This window comes from Miscanthus floridulus, chromosome 14 (assembly GCF_019320115.1).
Source record: "Miscanthus floridulus cultivar M001 chromosome 14, ASM1932011v1, whole genome shotgun sequence".
Taxonomy (NCBI): domain Eukaryota; kingdom Viridiplantae; phylum Streptophyta; class Magnoliopsida; order Poales; family Poaceae; genus Miscanthus; species Miscanthus floridulus.
This window is the reverse complement of record NC_089593.1, coordinates 34,923,623-34,942,383: the sequence shown is the minus strand read 5'-3', so window position 1 is coordinate 34,942,383 and position 18,761 is coordinate 34,923,623. Positions and strand designations below refer to the sequence as shown.

Sequence of the window (18,761 nt, the reverse complement as noted above, 5' to 3'; positions counted from 1 at the left end):
TAGTTCTCGCCGGATGGCCAAGCAACGCGGTAGGCGACAAATGCTAAGAATACAAGTGGCACTTGTACATCTCTGTTCGTCACGCTAAACGAATAGTTCTCGCCGGATGGCCAAGCAACGCGGTAGGCGACAAATGCTAAGAATACAAGTGGCACTTGTACATCTTTTTGCAGATACTTGAACGGGAAGCTTCAACTTTACATACTACATCTTAGCGGTTGCAGATGCCATTATCAGTACGCCATACAAGGGCACCAGAATCTGATGTCAGATCTAGATTACCACTGCCAAAAAGAGATTGACCCGAAACTGACATCAGACAACAGGTCCTATATTGACGATTACAAAACACACCATCTGGTTTACAAAAGCCCTGCCTTTGACCTCAGAGCAATGCCAATACACGGATACTTAAATCCGCAATGTATTGGCTGCCGATTGCTACAGACCTATGGAAGAACCGATGCGGATAGCTCATGGTAGGTTGCTTACAGCAGGATAATTGCACAGGCCCACTATCCTGGAGATATCCATAGGCTAAATTGGTAGTCTGAAGAATCCGAGCCCATGCCTTCATGTCCATCAAACTCATCCAAACCAATCAACTCTTCGATCTGACTCTTCTTATCTGCTAGTTTCTGGACGTCTGATGCTTCAATCTTTTTATTAGAATGATCTGCCTGCGGTTGTGGAGAGCTAACCTTTCTTGGACCACCAAGTTTCAGGTGAGGCGGCCTTCGTTTCTGGTGATGACTGGAGGGCGCAGATGCTTTTGTTGTCCTGCTTAACCTGGAGGGAACTGCAGGCGTCTTCTGATTCTTCTCTTGGGAGGAGGTCATGCTTCCTTTTGCGCCTGAATTGCTAGTCCCTTGACGCGGTTCAATGCACTTCTTAACTGAAGACAGTGTGCTCTTACGGAGCCTCTGCAAGACTGGATTCAAGTGACGAACTTCAGCATACCCGAGATCCATTGTGTTCCTACGAGGCGACACACTCAGGAATTTGTCAAATTTAGGACTGTTGTAGGAAGTGCGCTCAAATGGCCAGAATATTGGCTCATCAGAGTCATTGGCTTCTTTGCTTTGCAATATTCCTGTACTATAACTGGAAGGACCAAACTGGAGACTTCTGGTTGCACTGAAAGAAGGGCTGGGGAAATCAAAAACGAGTGCATCTTGAAACTGTTCCTTGTCCGGCTCTGGCAGCAAGGCAGAATCCTCGGCATCAAGATCTAAAGAAGAAACCCAGATATCTGTTCTGTCAAGATCCTCAGACTGAGTATCTGACTGTACAGTGAATGGTGTACCGGGGGTACTGATTGATGACTGTTCGCTGAGAGAACTGTCATATGAAGAATCACCCCATTCCAAGTCAGAAAGAACAAAAGGGAAACCGTTCTCTTCAAGCTTCCATTTAGCTGCATCCTCCTTGGTAGCATCCTTCTTAAAATTTTTTAAGGACAAATTAAGGATGGCCAAATGACACTGCTTGTCAGGACATGAAGAAGTTGCAATCCCCTCGCCATCATTGTAACTAGATAATGATAACTGTGTCGAGAACTGATCATGAAGTGAAGTTGTCTTGTTGTCAAATTCAGAACCATCAAAATCGTGGGTCCCCATGCTGTCCTTTGTATTTTTCATCACCCTAAAAGATCCATTCGACCTAATATTATACAAACAAGAACTGTTAGTGGAATTGTGGAGTTTTACAAGTAAAAAAATAAGGAAACAATAGCAGCTGTAGTTAAAACAAGCATTGCAGACAAACCAGAAACAAAATAAGCCAGGATAACACTTTACATATTTGACTGAAGCATGCATCGCCACTGTGATGTTGATGTTTACACAAGCAATTAATATCAGCTAATGTAGTTGACAGGATCAAACTAATACACTCTATGAGAATTAAGTGGTTCAATAGAACAATCTAGACTTTGCATCACGCATGATATGTTCATTTCTTCTTACTCGAATATATTCTGAAAAGTATCTCATAGATCGTTTCAAAAAAAGTATCCCATAGAAAGCCTAAAAACATTAGTATTTGTTATTCAAAAAGGCACTTCTCTTCATTGACCAAGGTTTTATATCTGCTCCATTTCATATAGGCACACTGCTTTTGCTAACCACTTCAGCTACATATGGTCTTTTAAAAACAAAAGCAACCTACTCCCATCTATGAAAAGTCCGTAATGTTTGAATGTTGTTTTCATGTATCACTAGCAGGTTCAGGTGTCCCAACAAGACCAAAAAGAAAATATATTACTCTGTAGTCAGATAAGTACTGGATAAAGAATTCCAGCAATGGACCACTAAAATCAACCTGACGCTCTAGCCCTAGTCAAGGGAACTGTCACACGCCTTCTCTCATAACTTCGTGCAGTACTTCTAAGCGAACAAGTCCATTCACATTCACATTATGATAGTCTTGCATAGGTTCAGAAATGGTCAGAGTGGAGAAGGTGTGATAGACTGATAGTGATATGCAAAGAATTATTATTTTCGTTTAAAACATAAATATTGATATTATTACTGCTGTTCAGATTTCTTCGTCCACATACACAATGATGCATACAACTAGTGACTAGAAACAATAAAATCGATTCCTATAAAAAAAAAGAAACAATAAAATCACAGCCATCTGGAATTTCGATGCAGGGTTCAGTGTTCTCCCAGAAAAACAAGAGTCCCAAATTACTCTGTTGCTGATGCAGAGTTATAACACCGGGAGTTTCATAGTGGCACAAACAGGTAAAAAGTTCTCGGCATCGTTGACAACCTCCTGACGATGGATTACTTCTAGTTAAAATAACAGAACTGTAGTTCTGATTAACCAAAGAAAAAAAAAACAGGGGATATGAAATATGTCGCATCTGGAAATCGAGAAACACAAGGAAAAAGGAACATAAATCTCGCGCAAGAACGCTACCTCTCGTGGAAACAGGTAGAAACACCAAAAGAAATGGAAAACTGGAGCAATAAACCTAAGGAGAGCATGATTAGTAACCACAGAGAAAGGGGAGGGACAATCCGTTACCTGAATCCGTGGTTCTTGGCGATTGGCGAAGCCGCCAAACCCTTTTGCTCCGCTGCTCGCCCTGTCCGTCCTTCCTCTGATGAAGCGGTTTTAAGACTTGGGTTGTGGTAGTGGTCTCCGCTTTTTGCTGTTGGGACCTCCGATTCCTCAAGGTTCACATTTCGATCCCAAAATTTTAGGAAATGTATAGGCAAGTTTTCTTACCTGAAATGGCAAGGCAAGATATTATTCAGCACTTCAGGTGATCGTGTGCAATCAGTACAAACAATATCATGTGTTTCCTTAATGGATTCCGTGCAATGGTGTCAATTTTACACCTTAATCATGTCTAATTGATACTCTTTTCGAAACACGGTATGATGGTGTTGCTGAAATACACCCTGAATCATAAACCCTACACTCATACCTATTGACGAGCATGTAATACACCACTAAAAAATAGCACAATTAAATCGATTGTTTGCCACTAGAAAAAATAATAATGTCACAATATAGTCTATGCGCGTAGGAGAGCGGTAGATGCGAGGCGTGCACTATGTGAGCCAGGCTCGCTAGAAATGAAATCTGATTGGCATCGGAAGAGCCTGGCCCAAACGGACATCTGACCAACCAAACATAGAGGAAATCCCGTGAGCATACACCCGGTTCGCTTGGGGTTGTCTGGCTTGTAAGCCGTACTTTTTCAGTCAACGAATATTATTTTTTTTTCACACCAAATCAGCCAACAGTACTTTCAGTCATGGCTTATCAGCCAAACAAGCCTAAATAAACAAGGCACAGTTTAACCGCATGTGGAAAACCAATCACACCATTAGAGGATGAAGTTAGCTGACCACGCGGGAGAGATAGAGATCAACAACATGTACAACGTGTTGATACTTCTTAACGACTAGTGGAGAAATTCCACCAGCGCACAAAACTATCGCGTAGCACTTCGCTCGGTAAGTATCGAATGTCGAATTTATATTTTTCCCATAGTAAGACGGAAGGCTAAATTTATATTTTTAGTTATGATTGCTAAAGAAAAGTCTAAGTGTATCCTAGGTACGTGAACGATAATGTTTGGTTGAGTGTGAACTACCTAAACAAACTAAATAACAAGCTACACTAGAGATAGCTAGGTGGAAGAGCAAGCGATATATCTTTCAGTAACAAAAAGGGTAAACTAGACTAGGAGAAATACGTTAGTACTTCGGGCACAGCCCGCCTACCAACTAGGAGAGTTAAATAGACAAGGTTTGAAACGAGCCCTATGATTTAATAACTAGACCTATCGTGGTGGAATACAGAGGATGGACAAGACTTTCACCACTTGCCAACTACAACAATCTATCAGGAGGCCTAGCCGTATCGACATGTAATCTATAGTCTAAGCACCTCGCTTAATCTATAAGCTTACTTCTTCAATCCGAGCTCCGATGAAATAAGATCAAAGTACAACGGTGGAACTGGTACTAACGAAAGACTACTAATTAAAACATAACCTATGCTACCAATGCCAAGGAATAAGCACCTAAGCTAACTAATGATGAACAATAATGAACAAGTACTTAAGCAAAGCAAAGTAATAATACTAGATAAAGTACTAAAAGTAAAGTACTGAATAATGTAAATGCTAAATGAAATAATTACAAAAGAGCTATATCAGACCAAAAAGACTCTTCTGGACTCCGAAAGAAGCTCCGTTCTTACTCTACTTCCACTACTAGACTACCACTCTAAAGCTAAGCTAAGCTATAAAGCTTGGAGATGCTTGGAATTGAATGGGGCACTTCTCCACCGAGCACCACACCCTCTATTTATAGTGTAGAGAGGCATGGGGGTACTTGTAGGCAGCAGGAGGTCGGTTGGGTGCCTTGGGGGCGTCGGGCAGCTCTAAGGGGCATCGGCTGGCCCTCCATTCCATCGCCTCTTGATCCTATGGAGCTGGTTGACTCTCATTGGCGGTTGTGAAGTCGGCACATGTTGAAATTTGGACAGTAAGGTGGTTTGTAGGTCGGTTGGAGGCTCCCAAGTGTATGACGGTGGGCCGGTGAATCCACGGCAACTCCATATCGTCCATCGGTGCAAAACGACTTAGATCAACGCATGAGAATGGTTGTGGAGCAGCTCCCATGGATCAGTGACGTGGCAGGGGCCAGGGTGGCGCCCATGTGGGGCCGACCGGCGTGGCATGTGGGCCCTTGGCCCCCTGCCACATCCACTTGCTCCCTATGTCCATATTTATCACCATTTTGGGCCATTTTTGCTATAATTTTCTATATATAAATAATTCTACAAGCATAAGTAGAACTAGGTGAATTATAAACAAAATGCAACATTTGTGATGATGATTTACCTCACTTTATCATGCTTTTGGGTCGAATGTGGATGGTAAAAACAGGTGTTAGTGACCATCAACAAGCTCCCCCAAGCTACCCCTTTGCTCGTTCCGAGCAAATATGCGGGTTTAGCATGGAATAGGTGTTAGATCAGGAGTTGCTACTATATAACGCCCTGCAAAAACTTATATACAAACAGCTGCTATCCCTTGAATTGAACATGTTAGCACTTAGAAGTCCATCAGCAGTCTTAGCAATGTGGGACTTATAGCTTTCACTTTGATAAGTAATTGCAAGAATGTATAGCTAGACAGATACTTTTTCCCTACTTTGGTTTAGCTCAAACTTCCTGGAGGTTTTCAATAAATTTTGAAAAGAAAACTTGCCTAAGTTCCTCAGATGGTACACTCAAGTCACTCAATGGTATTTGAATCCTTACCAAGGCCATGGATCTTAGCCTTAATATCTATCCTAAAACTTATGTGGAGCTCAAGGTAGGAGATAAAAGCATAGCCTACTTGAATTGAGTATATTACTGTTGAGACTTGCGGTCTCAGACAGTGTGGAGGAGGTAGAGGCCTCCGCCCACCAAGCGCTGCCCTCAGGCGGAGGCTCGGGAAACAGGCACGACAAGTGGGCGTGTAGGGAAATGGCACGTAAAACTAGGGTTTCATTAATTCATTTTCCAACCTCCTGGTACTATTACAAGTGTACCCTATTTATAGGGCTCAACTACCACTTTACAGAGTTTACAATAGTACCCTTCAACTGCTATAGTACATTCTCGGAATATTCCACTACATGCCTTTCCTCTCGGGGGTAATCTTGTCATGCCACCCTCAGGTACTGGGCCTACGCGATCAGCCGGCCCATCAGGCCTCAGGATTCGGCGATGGGCCTTTGGACCTCCGCCGTCGGTCCTCGCCCCATCAGGCCTCAGGATTCGGCGACAGGCCTTTGGACCTCCGTCGTCGGTCTCTGCCCCATCGGGCCTCAGGATTCGGCAAAGGGCCTTTAGGCCTCCGCCATCGGTCTCCGCCCCTGGGACGCCGAGGCCGTAGACCCCCGACGCCCAGTATTGTCGTCCTCCTGCTTAGGTCTCTGCCCCTATGAGCAGAGGCCAAATCGGTGCGCCCGCGCCATCCACGAGCGCCTTCCTCTGGTTACCTACACACACACGTAGGTAACGTTGGCACTTGATTAGCCTTGCAGCGGGGCGCCTCTGCCCCCTCCGCCCAGAGACGCCTACGAGCTAATCGGGCGGAGGCTGCGCCAGGGTCACCGGAAGCGTCCTGCAAGCAGTCTGAGAAACCGTCATCTTTCTAGGTCTGGAGGCGTGGTAGCTGGGCCTTTGCTTGGGTAGTTGGTCAGAGACATCTTTGTGAAATGTTGGCCGCGTAGGTCTCTGCCACTCTTGAAGGTCGTGTTACAACAGTTCCCCCCTTTTGAGACCACAGTCCGTCCGAGCGTGTCGTGAGCTCAAAACGCCCTAAGCAAGGACGTCCGCAGGGGCGGGGACTACGCGTAGTCACGTCTCCGACTGATCCCCGTAGTTTCCCCCCTGGCCCACTCTAGAGTGGCCGCTGGTCTTGTCATAGTAGTCGTTAGGCTGCAAAACTAGTCGTTGTCCTACGCTGTGGCCGTTTACGCCGTATTGCTTTCCGTTGTATACCTTGCAACTTCTCCAGAGATGACCGTTGTACGGCGGGAGCCAAACTGCCTGCCTATGGCCTATATAAGGGCGGGGTTGGTGGTGGGGTCCCCCCCCGCACTGCTCATTCGCTTTCCTTGCCTATGAGAAATCACTCTCTGCTCTCTTCGCTTTCGCCTGAGCTACCTTCGCGCATTCTGTCTTTCCGCTTGCGTCTTCCGCCTAGGCTGCCGCCGCGGTGGCTTTCTTTTCCGCCTCCGCCCATACTCGCTGGCCCGCCTTCTTCGGACGCTATCGCCACCTTCTCGGTGTTAGGGCCACCGGCTGGAATGCACGCTTTGAGGAGTGCATGCTTGCCTCCGCCTCCGCGTTGGAATTTGAAAAGCTAGTGGAGGAGGATTTGGGGAGTGTCTCCATGTCCGTCAGAGACCTGATCGCTGTGGATTCTAGAAACATGGTGATAAAGTCATGGGATTTCAGCCCCTCCTCCATTACTGAAGAGGCGGTCGCGGAGATGTTGAAGGAATCGTATTTTCCTTCTTCAAGGGTAAAAATCCCTCCGCCCGGCCAGACCGTTCCGGAGCCGGAGGAGGGATATGCGGTGGTGTTTCGGGACTTTTCACCTGCGGCCTCCACCTTCCTTACGTCCCCTTCCTCCAGCCAGGGTGTTGGAGACGTTCAACGTCCAGGTTCACCATCTGACCCCCTACGACCTTCCTTACGCTCAGCAAATTTTGCTGGGCGTGTGTTTCTTATGGTGCCGAGCCTGGATGTGGACACCTTCTACGCGTACTACAAGCTGCAGAAGCAGCTAAAGAAGAAGAAGGAGGTGTGGGAGGGCAAGGAGGTGGAGGTGACCTACCAGTATGGTAGTTGCACCTTTATGTCGAAGAGGAACCAAGGCGTAGACCGCCTGGAGATTTCTTTTTGCCAGAAGGGCAAGTGGGACCGAGGCTGGCTTGAGCAGTGGTTCTACTGTGAAGACCTACTGGGGTCCGTGGCACTACTGAGGATGGTGCGGAGGTCAGTGGAGTATCCATTGACTTCAAGAATGGAGGAGATGGCTGCCACATACGCGCGTGGATCCGCCGGAGGAGATGTCTCCGGCGAGGAAGGCTTGCGACCGGGCTTTTGTGGCTGCGTGCCGCTACTCAGGGGGCCGCAACCTGGTGGAGGAGATTATGACCTCCAACTACTGGCCCCTGGGCAGAGACAACCCAGCCTTTTGGCTAAAAAAGGTGAAGGTTCCCGTTTTTGGGCCAGAGGCCGGGATTCCTTTCCCCCGCTTTGGCCGGTCTTTAGGGGAGGGGGTGATGGAGGATAGCTTCATTGCCGACGTTGAGGAGGCCACCGTCGGGTTGGTTGGCAAAATTTCCGAGCGTGAGTACACGTCTTGGAGAGCCATGGCAGGCACCATGCCGTGGCTCAATCGAGTTTTTGAGGAGCTCGGGATCGTCTACCGAGAGCACGAGGTTCCCGCCAAGGTCCTGGCTTCGATTGACAAGAAGAAGAAGAAGGCCTTCACGAAGAATGTTACGGCGGAGGCTAAGTCCAAAAAGAGGAAGGGCGCCGCTGTTGCTCAGGCGCCTGCGAAAAAGAAGAAGACCGATGCTCTGGTGATCGCGGCGGCCATGTCTTCGATCGGTAGTGCTGGTGTTGCCTCCGCCGGCAGTGAAGACGTTCAGAGCTCCTCCGTCCTGTAGTGGACGTGAGGGTCATGAGCGACGGGGATCACGGCTCTCCTGGAGCTCCGGTGTGCCCTGTGCGTGGCGCTGTGAGTGGTGCGGAGTGTCCAAGGGGCCAGTGTTGCTCCGACGTGCTCCTTGCACGGTGCTACGAGTGTCGCCGAACAGCCGGAGGCTAGCGCCGCTGATCCTATGCCTGACATTTTTGGCGGGCTATATTGAAGTTCTAAAGAAGGCGCAGAGGTCACCTTGCAGCACTGCTCCTTTGTCTCCCGCCAGTTGTTGCGCCTTCCCCCGTGCCAGTGGCCGACGTCGGGCAACCGGAGGCCGTGCTTGCTGAGCAGGCCTCGGTGGCTCAGTCTTCTTTGAGCCCCCCGCCCGCTAGGCCGCTGGCTAAGGAGAGCCGGCCCTTTGGGCCTTCGTCACATGATATGGTGGAGACTTCTGCCCTAGGGGGCTCAGGTAGGCGGCCTAGCCTGGGCTTTTTATGAGTAAGTTTGTTTGGCGCACATTTTTGTGTTTACTGTCTTCGCCCGGTTTATTTGTTTATGTATTCTACCAAGTGCTAATACCGTGTACTTGTTGCTTTGTAGGTGATGTCATGGCTGGACTCCTCACCCCGGAGGAGCGAGCGGCCGCTGCCAGCGTCAGGTTTGGTCTGGGGCATCCGGGGCCGATGGCGCTGGGTCCGAGTGAGTATAGAGTGTTTTTATCTTACTCGTCTTTTGGCCTGTTGTTATTGTCTATTTCTGATCGGCCCTCTGACCTGAGTTGTTGTTGTTGTTTTTTTTTGCTACTGCAGGCTCCTCCGACACTTCTATCTCAGGTTGGGAAGAGTGCTATCTTGGGGTTCTTGGAGATGTCAGAGGTGGTCTCTGGCAGTTGGTGTATGTATTGTGAGATTTGCTTTTCTCACCTTATGGTCTTGTGTTTGTTTGTTCTTCTTTGAACAGATCGCTTCAAACAGTGTCTGAGGGGCATGGATTTCTTCTAACTTCTCCGTGTTCATCTAGAACACCAGAGCTTGGTGCGTCTTTGGCGGTTTGCCTTTTTTGGTGTATGTTCGCCTTTAGACTTGTTTTTGTTTCTATTGCTGATCGCCTTGGTCTTCTTCTTTCTAATCGCAGGGGTATCACATGGCCGTTGTTATGGAAGAGCGCTACACTCATGAGGTCTCCGACTGAGATACTATGATTGAAGCGCTCAAGGCAGAGAACGAGCGCCTGGAAGGATGAAAAAGGGGGTTTGGTCAACTCCCTTGCAGCTCTCCGCCTTTCTCTAGTGGAGAAGGAACAAGAAAAGGAGGCTTTGAGGGCCGATCTCGCCAAGTCCCGGGATGCAGAAGCTTTGTTCGCCGAGCAGGCCCACAGGGCGAACGAGTTGGCTGAGGGTCTCTGGCAAGAGCTGGCCTCTAAGAAGGAATCCACAGCTAGTGGTGGGGGAGCAGCTGTCTTTGATGACGAGGCGTTTGGACTCGGTCAAGGGGGTCCTTGCTTCAACCATTGGCCATTACCTGGGCCATCGTCAGTCGAGTTTGGAGGCAAAACCTCCGCTCCTCCGGAGGAAGACAGCGTCTACGCCCTCACCTCCAGGCTAAAGCATCACCTTGCGAAGCTCCCCGGTCTGATCAATGGCTGCATGGACTATGGGGCGCTGGCGGGAGTAGCGAATTACGCCAAGCTTTTGGTGCGCGGTGGGTGTACGCATACCAAAAGTATTCCGGAGGGAGCGCTGCCGGATCTGGAGGAGCTTGGTGAGACTTCTCTTGGTTTGTGAAAAACCTTGAGAAATTTCATTGGGTACTTTTGGGCTCCATTTGGGAGACCTGCTGCCCAGAAACTAGCGGAGGAAAAGAGGGCGAAGGTATTTCTAGTCTTTGTAGCCACTATTTTTGTCTCCTTGCTTTTTGCGAAGCTGCGAAGGCTTTCATTGCCTATGCCCCTAATATTTTAGCTTGTGCTACAGGATGTGCAGAAGAGTCCTTGCGGGCAGGCCTCTGTTAGTTCCGCGCTCGGCGACCGCGGGCGGTGCCTCCGCCACCGCTGGCGCTCCGGTGGGCGCTACGATCGGCTGGTGGTGATGGTCGGAGGCCGCAGGCGCCGTCCCCACCCATAGTTGATGCGGGCTTCGTTCTAGGGACTTCTGCTGCTGGCCGAGGCGCCGGAGGTCTAGGCTCTTTGTAGGACTTAGCTATTTTGACTTGTATATTGTAGTCCAAGTTGGGCTCTTGTAAATAAAGTTTCTTTTGTTCTGAATGATTTTGTGGAAAATTTTAACCTTGCGCAGGTTTCCGAATGGGGAGCCTGCGCAAGATGTCGTGCCTTTGACTCTCTACAATGACGGTATTTATGTGAGCGAGAGCTTTGGGAGTATTGGCAGTTCGGCCTTTCCCTGCAGCGTTGCGCGTGACTGTGTTTGAGTTAGTTAAGTTTGACATAGATGACGAGCGCGCTGGGTTTACTCGCGCGCTTGCTTGGCGTGGACCTCTGCCACAATAGTTTGGATTTTATTGTAAGTTTGTGTCCTATAAGAATGCTACTTGACGTTTTATGGAATACAAAACAGGTTCACTTTCTTGATTGTTTGTGCAGGGGGCTTATGTCTATTGTGCTAGTTTACATATCTCATCTAGTCCCGAGCTTGCACACCGTGGGCCTTTGCTTGGGCGAACATGTGCGCGATATAGAGGTGGTGGCCAGGACCTCCGCCCCATGTTCTCTCCTTCTCTGTGCTTGCTTGATGGCCGGGGTAGAAGTGTTGGCAGTTTTTTGGCCAGGCGGAGGCGTACTTGAAGTCCGCCTGGCGAGGCTTGCTGAATCGGTGTGTGATCCGATAGGAGGTTTGGCGCGGCTTGTGCAGACTGACGGAGACTTTTGGTATTTCTTTAGCTGGGTGTTTTAGCTGTCTAGGTGGTATGGGCCTCCGACGCTGCACATCCATGGGACATGTTTCATTTGTGGAGATGGCAGGTTAGGTCTCCGGCATCAGGGGGATGTTACGAGATTTCGTGCGATATCCCCCTTCTTTCGTAGGCCTACGCTGTTCATCACCGTGCCGTAGTTCCTATCTCTTTTCCCATTGTCTCCGACCGTCTACTGGTGCCTCTGATTTTATGAGTTTTCGTACAATATCTACGGCCAACTTAGATATCTAAGGAGACCCCTGCCTCCATGGCCATTGCTGTGGCTTGTGCTTGTGCTCTGCCTTCTTCCCCCCTTGAGCCTTATGCTAACTGAGGTTTTAAGGGCATGGGGGGAACCTGTTATTATAGCGGGGTGGTGGCTTTTGGTTGTTAAATTTTTGGTGCTTTGTTTGTTGGAACGTATCTTGGCTTTAATGGCCTATATCTTGCTTGAATTATTCGTGCCTTTTGAAGTAAATAGGCCTAGTGCCTAAGTGACAGGGTTTTGTCAGACCTTTTCCTCTTTTTGCTGTTTTTGATGGCAGAGACCTTCTTCCTGGTTCTAGCGCCATAATGGTGTTGCCCCTGATGCTTGGGGTGGTTTTTTTGTTAAGGTCGGAGGCCTGTTTGGCCGAGGTTGTTTTTGCCTTGATGCCTGAATTTGTTCAGGTCTTCAGTCAAGGTTGGAGGCCTATTTGGCCAAGGTTGTTTTTGCCTTGATGCATGAATCTGGTTAGGTCTTCATCAAGGGTCGGAGGCCTGTTTGGCCAAGGTGGTTTCTGCCTTGATGCCTTGAATTTGGACAAGTCTTTGTCAAGGTTGAAGGCCTGTTTGGCCAAGGTGGTTTCTGCCTTGATGCCTGACTCTGGATAGGTCTTTGTCAAGGTCGAAGGCCTATTTGGCCATAGAGGTCATTTCAAATTGCCAATGCCTGTGGCCGGCGCTTTGAAAGGACCTGTGCTTATTTTTGTTCACCGAATATTACGGCGCCAGAGCTGGCTGCTTTTGGTTTTGGACTTTTCAAGCGTTCTTTTGGGGAATTACCTCTTTATACTTCTAGAGGATTTTTACATTGAGCCTGCCTCGTTAAAAACCTCACCTTCCGCTTGGAGTTCCCCTGTGAGGAAAAGAGTACAGGCTCTTTTACATTTTTTGGGTTGAAGAAAAAAGAGCTGAAAGGTAAATGAACGGAGGGGCCTCCGCTTATTATTTGCGGAGTTTGCCCTTTGGTACATTGCCTAGATGTAGTATCTATGGAGGCTATCAATATTCTAGGTGTGGGTTGTCGTGACACCTTCGCTGTCGGTCAAGTGGAAAGAGCCAGGGTGGCCTGCTGCCGTTGCTGTGTATGGGCCTTCCCATTTCGGTTGTAGTTTGCCAACAAGTTGTGCGTTGGGTTTTCTTCTTAGTACAATGTCTCCATGTTTTATGTCTTTCCTTACCACCTGAGAGTCTCTCCACTTCTTGGTTTGGGACTGATATTTTGCAATGTTTTCGACTGCTTCCAGTCTTATGGCTTCTATTGTTTCTTTTGCATATTCTTCATCTTGCAACATTAGCTGTCTCGTTGTGCGGAGGCTTTCGTGCTTGATTTCTTCTGGCATCATGGCCTCTTCTCCATAAAGCAGTTTGAATGGTGTGAATCCTGTTGTTCTTGAGATAGATGTATTGTATGACCAAATCACTCTAGGTAATTCATCTACCCATTTTCCTTTGCGTAGGCCCAGCAATGTTTTTGATATTGCTGAAAACACTATTCTGTTTGCTCTTTCCTACAGCACCATTAGGACTCTGGGTGGTATACTGAGGTGAAGGCTAGTTTTGTCCCAATGCTTTTGTAGAATTCTTTGAAGTTCTCTGAATCGAATTGTTTTCCATTGTCTACTGTCAGAATCCTCGGTACACCGAATCTGCAAATGATGTTTTGCCAGAAGAATTTTAGACAGTTTCTAAGGTTATCTTCGCCAGCGGCTTTGCTTCTATCCATCTTGTAAAATATTCTACTGCCACTACTGTGAATCTGTTTCCTCCTTGGGATGGTGGTAATGGGCTGACCAGGTCCATACCCCATCTTTGTAGCGGCCATGTCGGGGGTATAAGCTGGGTCTCCGACTGATGGTTTTGACTGCCCTGGGAGAGAATGTTTGGCATGCTTTGCATGCTCTGACTATCTGCTCTACGTCTTGTATGTGTGTTGGCCAATAAAAGCCTTGCCTTATTGCCTTTGCTGATAATGCTCTAGAGCCTAATGTGCGACCCGCAAATTCCTGAGTGTATTTCTTGAAGCAACTCTATGCCTTCGCTCTGCGATATGCATTTGAGGAGAGGCTGGACTACTCCTTTCTTGTATAGTACACCATCTATGATTGTGTAATTTCTTGCCCTGGCCTGTATTCTTGCTGCTTTAGCTTCATCTTCTTCGGTGGTTTTGCCTTCTAAGAATTCTGTTATCGCCTTTATCCAATCTTCATTTTGTAGGTGTAGTATGGGCTTAGGTGCCTTAGATGTCTCCGTAGTTGCCAGGAGACTTCAGGATCTGGTAAAAAGTGTTTGGTGGCAGTGGCAGGTTGTTTGCCGCAGCTTTAGCTAGTTCATCTGCCTCTGCATTTTCTGATCTTGGGATGTGCTTCAGGGTGAAGCCCTCGAATCTCCGCTCCAAATTTCTGACAACGGATAGGTATTTGATGAGTTCTGGCTCTCTTGCTGTGTATTCTTTCTCTACTTGGCCAGTAACCACTTGAGAATCTGTTTTGACTGTCAATGTTTTTGCCCCTAGGGCCTTTGCTTTACTGAGCGCTAGGATCAGGCCTTCATATTCTGCTATGTTGTTTGTTGATTTGAACTCTAGCCTTGCTGCGTATTTCAGTCTGACGCCGAAGGGTGCCGTTAGGATGGTGGAGGCTCCTGCTCTGGCTTGGCCCTAGGCTCCATCCATGAATGCTATCCAACCTTGAGTGGTTGGTTGTACCTTGGGCTCTGTCGGAGGTGTCCAATTTGCTACAAAATCAGCTAGTGCTTGTGATTTGATTACTGTTCTAGGGACATATGAGATACCAAACTGTGATAGCCCTATAGCCCATTTGCCTATTCTGCCTAGAGGCTTCTTTGTTTCTGAGCAAGTCTTACAGTGGCGATGTTGGAACTGAGATTTCGTGGGCTTGGAAATAATGCTTTAGTTTTCTTGATGCCATCAGCACTACGTAGGCAACTTTTTCTACCTCAGTGTAGTTTAGCTTGGCTTTGGACAGTGCTTCTGAGATAAAATAAACTGGCTTTTGAGTTTTGCCTGATTCTTTTTCTAGCTCATGAACTAAGACTGCGCTGACTGCATGGTCGGAGGCCACCACATATAGCAATAGGTGGCTGTCTGATTCTGGGACGGAGACCACCAGTGAGTTTGCTAGATACTCTTTCAAGTTATGGAATGCCTTCGACTGCTTGGACCCCCAGTCAAAGTTGTCTCCGCCCCTTAGGGCTTGGAAGAAGGGGAGGCTGCATTCTGCTAATTTTGAGATGAATCTGTTGAGCGCTGCTATTCCTTCCCGTCAGCTTTTGCACTTCTTTCTTGTTTTTGGGTTCTGCCATTATCATTATTGCTCTGGTTTTGTCTAGGGTTCACTTTGATGCCTTCGTTGCTTATGATGTATCCAAGCATCTTCCCTTTTGTGACTCCAAATATACATTTTCTAGGTTGAGGCGGAGGCCAGCTGTCCTGAGGTTGATGAAGGTCTCCTGTAAGTCGGAGACATGATCATCCTTGTTCTTGCTCATGACCACTATGTCATCGATGTAGGCTATGATGTTTCTATCTAGTTGTGAGCCCAAAACTTCCTTTGTCATTCTGGCAAAGGTTGCTCCGGCATTTTTGAGGCCCTCCGGCATTCTGGTGTAGCAATATGTCCCGAATGGAGTGGTGAAACTTGTCTTGTCTTCCTCTTCTTTTTTCATCTAGATTTGGTGGTACCCAGAGAAACGGTCGAGGAGAGAAAACCTCTGGCATCTGTCTGCCTTGTCGACAGAGGCATCTATTCTTGGCAATGGGAAAGGGTCTTTTTTGCAAGCTTTGTTTAGATCTATGAAATCTATGCACATTCTTATTTTGCCATTCTTCTTTGGTACCAGTACTACGTTTGCAAGCCATTCTAAATACTTGACTTCCCTAATGACTTTTGCATTCTAGCAATCTTTGCACCTCTGCCTTTGCTGCCAGGATTCTGTCCTCCGACATTTTTCTCTGTTTCTGCTTTCTTGGCCTCGTATTTTCATTGATATCCAGTTCATGCTGTATGATGTCCCTGCTGACTCCCTATAGGTCAGAGGCTAACCAGGCGAAGATGTCTTTGTTTTTTACTAGAGTTTCCATGAGCTCTTCCTCCTCTGCTTTGCTCAATTCTGAGCTGATTGTTACTTTTCTGTCTGGTAACTCCTTTTCTAGAGGGGTCACCTTTGTCTCTTCTTGACCTGCCATATCTAGTTTTTCCTCTAGGCATATCCAGAGGCTCTAGTTCTTTGTCTACCGACTCGACTGCGTTGATGTTTCTTTAGGCTCTGTAGATTGCTTTTTCTATGTTTCTTGCTTCTTTCTGGCTACCTCGGACAGTGATAATACCATGGAGTGCTGGTATTTTCATGCATAGGTAGGCCATATGCAGGGCTGCATTGAATTTGGTTGTGAATCCTCTACCCAAGATGACATTGTATGGGTAATACAGATCGACGATGTCAAAGGTTATGTACTCGGTTCTAGCATTTGCTTGGGTTGCAAATGACACTGGGAGTGATATCTTTCCTAGTGCTTGTATCTGCTTGCCTCTGAATCATATCAAAGGTGATTCGGAGGGCTGTAGTTGATTCCTGCTGAGCTTCATTTGGTCAAAGGTATTTGCAAAGATGATGTCTGCTGAACTGCCAGTGTCAATCAACACTCTGCTTATCTCCCATGCTGCTATGTTGGTCTTGATTACCATGGCGTCTGTGTGAGGGTAGCTTTCTAGCTGGAGATCTTCTGTGAAGGTGATTGGGACTCTGGACCAATCTATGTATTTTGCTAGGGCCTTGGACTGCTACATTGTTTACTAGGCGGAGGTGATCCTTTTTCTGCTTTTTTGTTTGAAACTCCATTGATGATCCTCCGGCGATTGGTAGTATCATGCCTATTGTTGGTAGCGGTCCATGGGGGTTGACTTGGTTTTTTGGGTTTGGCTCATTTTTTGGTGTAGGGGGTTGGTTGTGAGGTGGCTACAGAGGCAATTGCTGCATATGTTGCTATTGCGGCGGAGGCTCGAACCTGCTTTGGTTTTGTGACTGATGGGTTTGTTTCGAGGTAGGTTATGTGAGGAGGTTTTGGGTTTATGTAGGTCAAGCTTGTCTCCGACCTGTAGTTACCCGTCAGGAGGCTGCAGCGAAGGCACTGGCCGCCATGCTGGTAGGAAGTTTGGGTAATAGGCAGAGGCCTAGTGTGGAGGGATGTATTTGGTTTGCGTTTAGCGCTAGGGTACATTGGGTAGTACTGCTAGGTGGCTAGTTGTGTAGGTGGTGTTGACCTCTCTTGCGCTCTGCTATGTCGGAGGTTGGGCAGTCTGCTTGTTCTTCATCCTTTCCTGTGTCTCTTTTGTCTTCCGGATAATCTTTGGTGCTGTGCCCTGCGCTTTCGCCGTGAAAAACGCAATATGGCCTACGTTGTTTCTGCTTGTGGTTTTTGTTCCAGTTTTTGCCTTGGTAACCTTGCCGACCTTGGTTCCTAGTCTGGGTCTTCGGCCCTGCTGGCGCTGCCAGTTGCCCTTGTTCGGGGTAAGGTTGACCCTCGATGCTGAGCACTTGCCCCTAGCCTGGTTTCTGATTTGATGCATTCTGGTTCGTATAGCTCTTCTAGGAGTTTTTGCTGCTGTTTTGCTGTCTATTTTGACTCTGCTCCTCTAGCCTTTTCTGGAGGTCATTGTCTGATCTATAGTATTTCTCAAACTCATCATACAACTGTTGTATGGAAGTTGGTTTCTTTCTTGCTAGGTGTGCTGCGAATGGCCCGATTCGGAGGCCTTTGATCGCTGCTTCGATGGCAATCTCATCTGGGACGTATGGTGCCTTCGCCTTTAGTTGCACAAATTTTCGAAAGTAGTCATGTAGTGTCTCTCCCTGCATTTGCTTGCACTGGAACAAATCTATGGATGTCAGTGACTATGCTATTAGCCCCTTGAAATTTGCCAATATCTTCTTCCAGAGGTTTTCCCAAGAATAGACCGTGCTTGGTTTGAGCATGGAGTACCAAGCCAACACGTCACCTTCGGCAGCAATAACAAATGACTTTGCCAGGATGGCGTCGTCTCCGCCAGGCGGAGGCTACTGCTGCCTCATAACTCATAATGAACTGATGGGGGTCTGTCTTTTCTGTTGAACTTTGGTAGTGTGATTGGCTTGTACGCCAGTTGGCCATGGCGATTGTTGTATGCCTTCAGAGAGTGGGGACTTGGGATCGATAGGCCTCCGCATCACCTGAGATGGCATCATGGTCGGGCTGATCACTGGCGGAGGCCCTTATGGTATGGTTGCAGTTGGTGTTGCTGTGGAGGATGGGATTGCAGGAGGTTGACGCTGGTACTAAATGCTGCATACTTAGCATCTCAGCATGTAGGACTGCCAACTGCTACTGCTTGTGCTGACGCTTGAATAGCTTGTCGATTAGCTGCAAATGCTGCTGCCATTCTATCCCTCTCTTGTTGCACTCTTTGCAACTGTGCTTGTAGCTGTTGTAGTTCTTGCTCGAGTGTTGTGGCTGAGTTTGGTTGGGCCTCCGGATCTTGAATCTCTGGATCTTGGGGTTTCGGTGGTTGACCCTAGGCATCTGCTCTGGTGTCATCCTCCACTAGCGAGGTTGTGTAGGTGCTACGAGTGGTGCGCCTAGGCCTTCCTCTCTGACCCGTGGTCATTGCTACTCTGGTGGTGGTTTTTCTTTTCCCTGCCATCGTTGGTTTGCCTTGGCCAAACCACGGTGGGCGCCAATGTTGAGACTTGCGGTCTCAGATAGTGTGGAGGAGGTAGAGGCCTCCGCCCACCAAGCGCTGCCCTCAAGCGGAGGCTCGGGAAACAGGCACGACAAGTGGGCGTGTAGGGAAATGGCACGTAAAACTAGGGTTCCATTAATTCATTTTCCAACCTCCGGTACTGTT

At 47.8% G+C, this 18,761-nt stretch overlaps 1 protein-coding gene across 1 annotated transcript; it reads right to left on the bottom strand.

Annotated features, from left to right (window-relative positions):
• Window positions 1–134: 134 nt before the first annotated feature.
• Window positions 135–3,141, bottom strand: LOC136505296 (uncharacterized). Its single transcript, XM_066500449.1, has 2 exons — window positions 3,040–3,141; window positions 135–1,665 (listed from the first exon to the last, which is right to left on the bottom strand). The coding sequence occupies exon 2, from the start codon at window positions 1,641–1,643 to the stop codon at window positions 516–518; it is 1,128 nt and encodes a 375-aa protein (XP_066356546.1). The 5' UTR covers window positions 1,644–1,665; window positions 3,040–3,141; the 3' UTR covers window positions 135–515.
• Window positions 3,142–18,761: the final 15,620 nt, after the last annotated feature.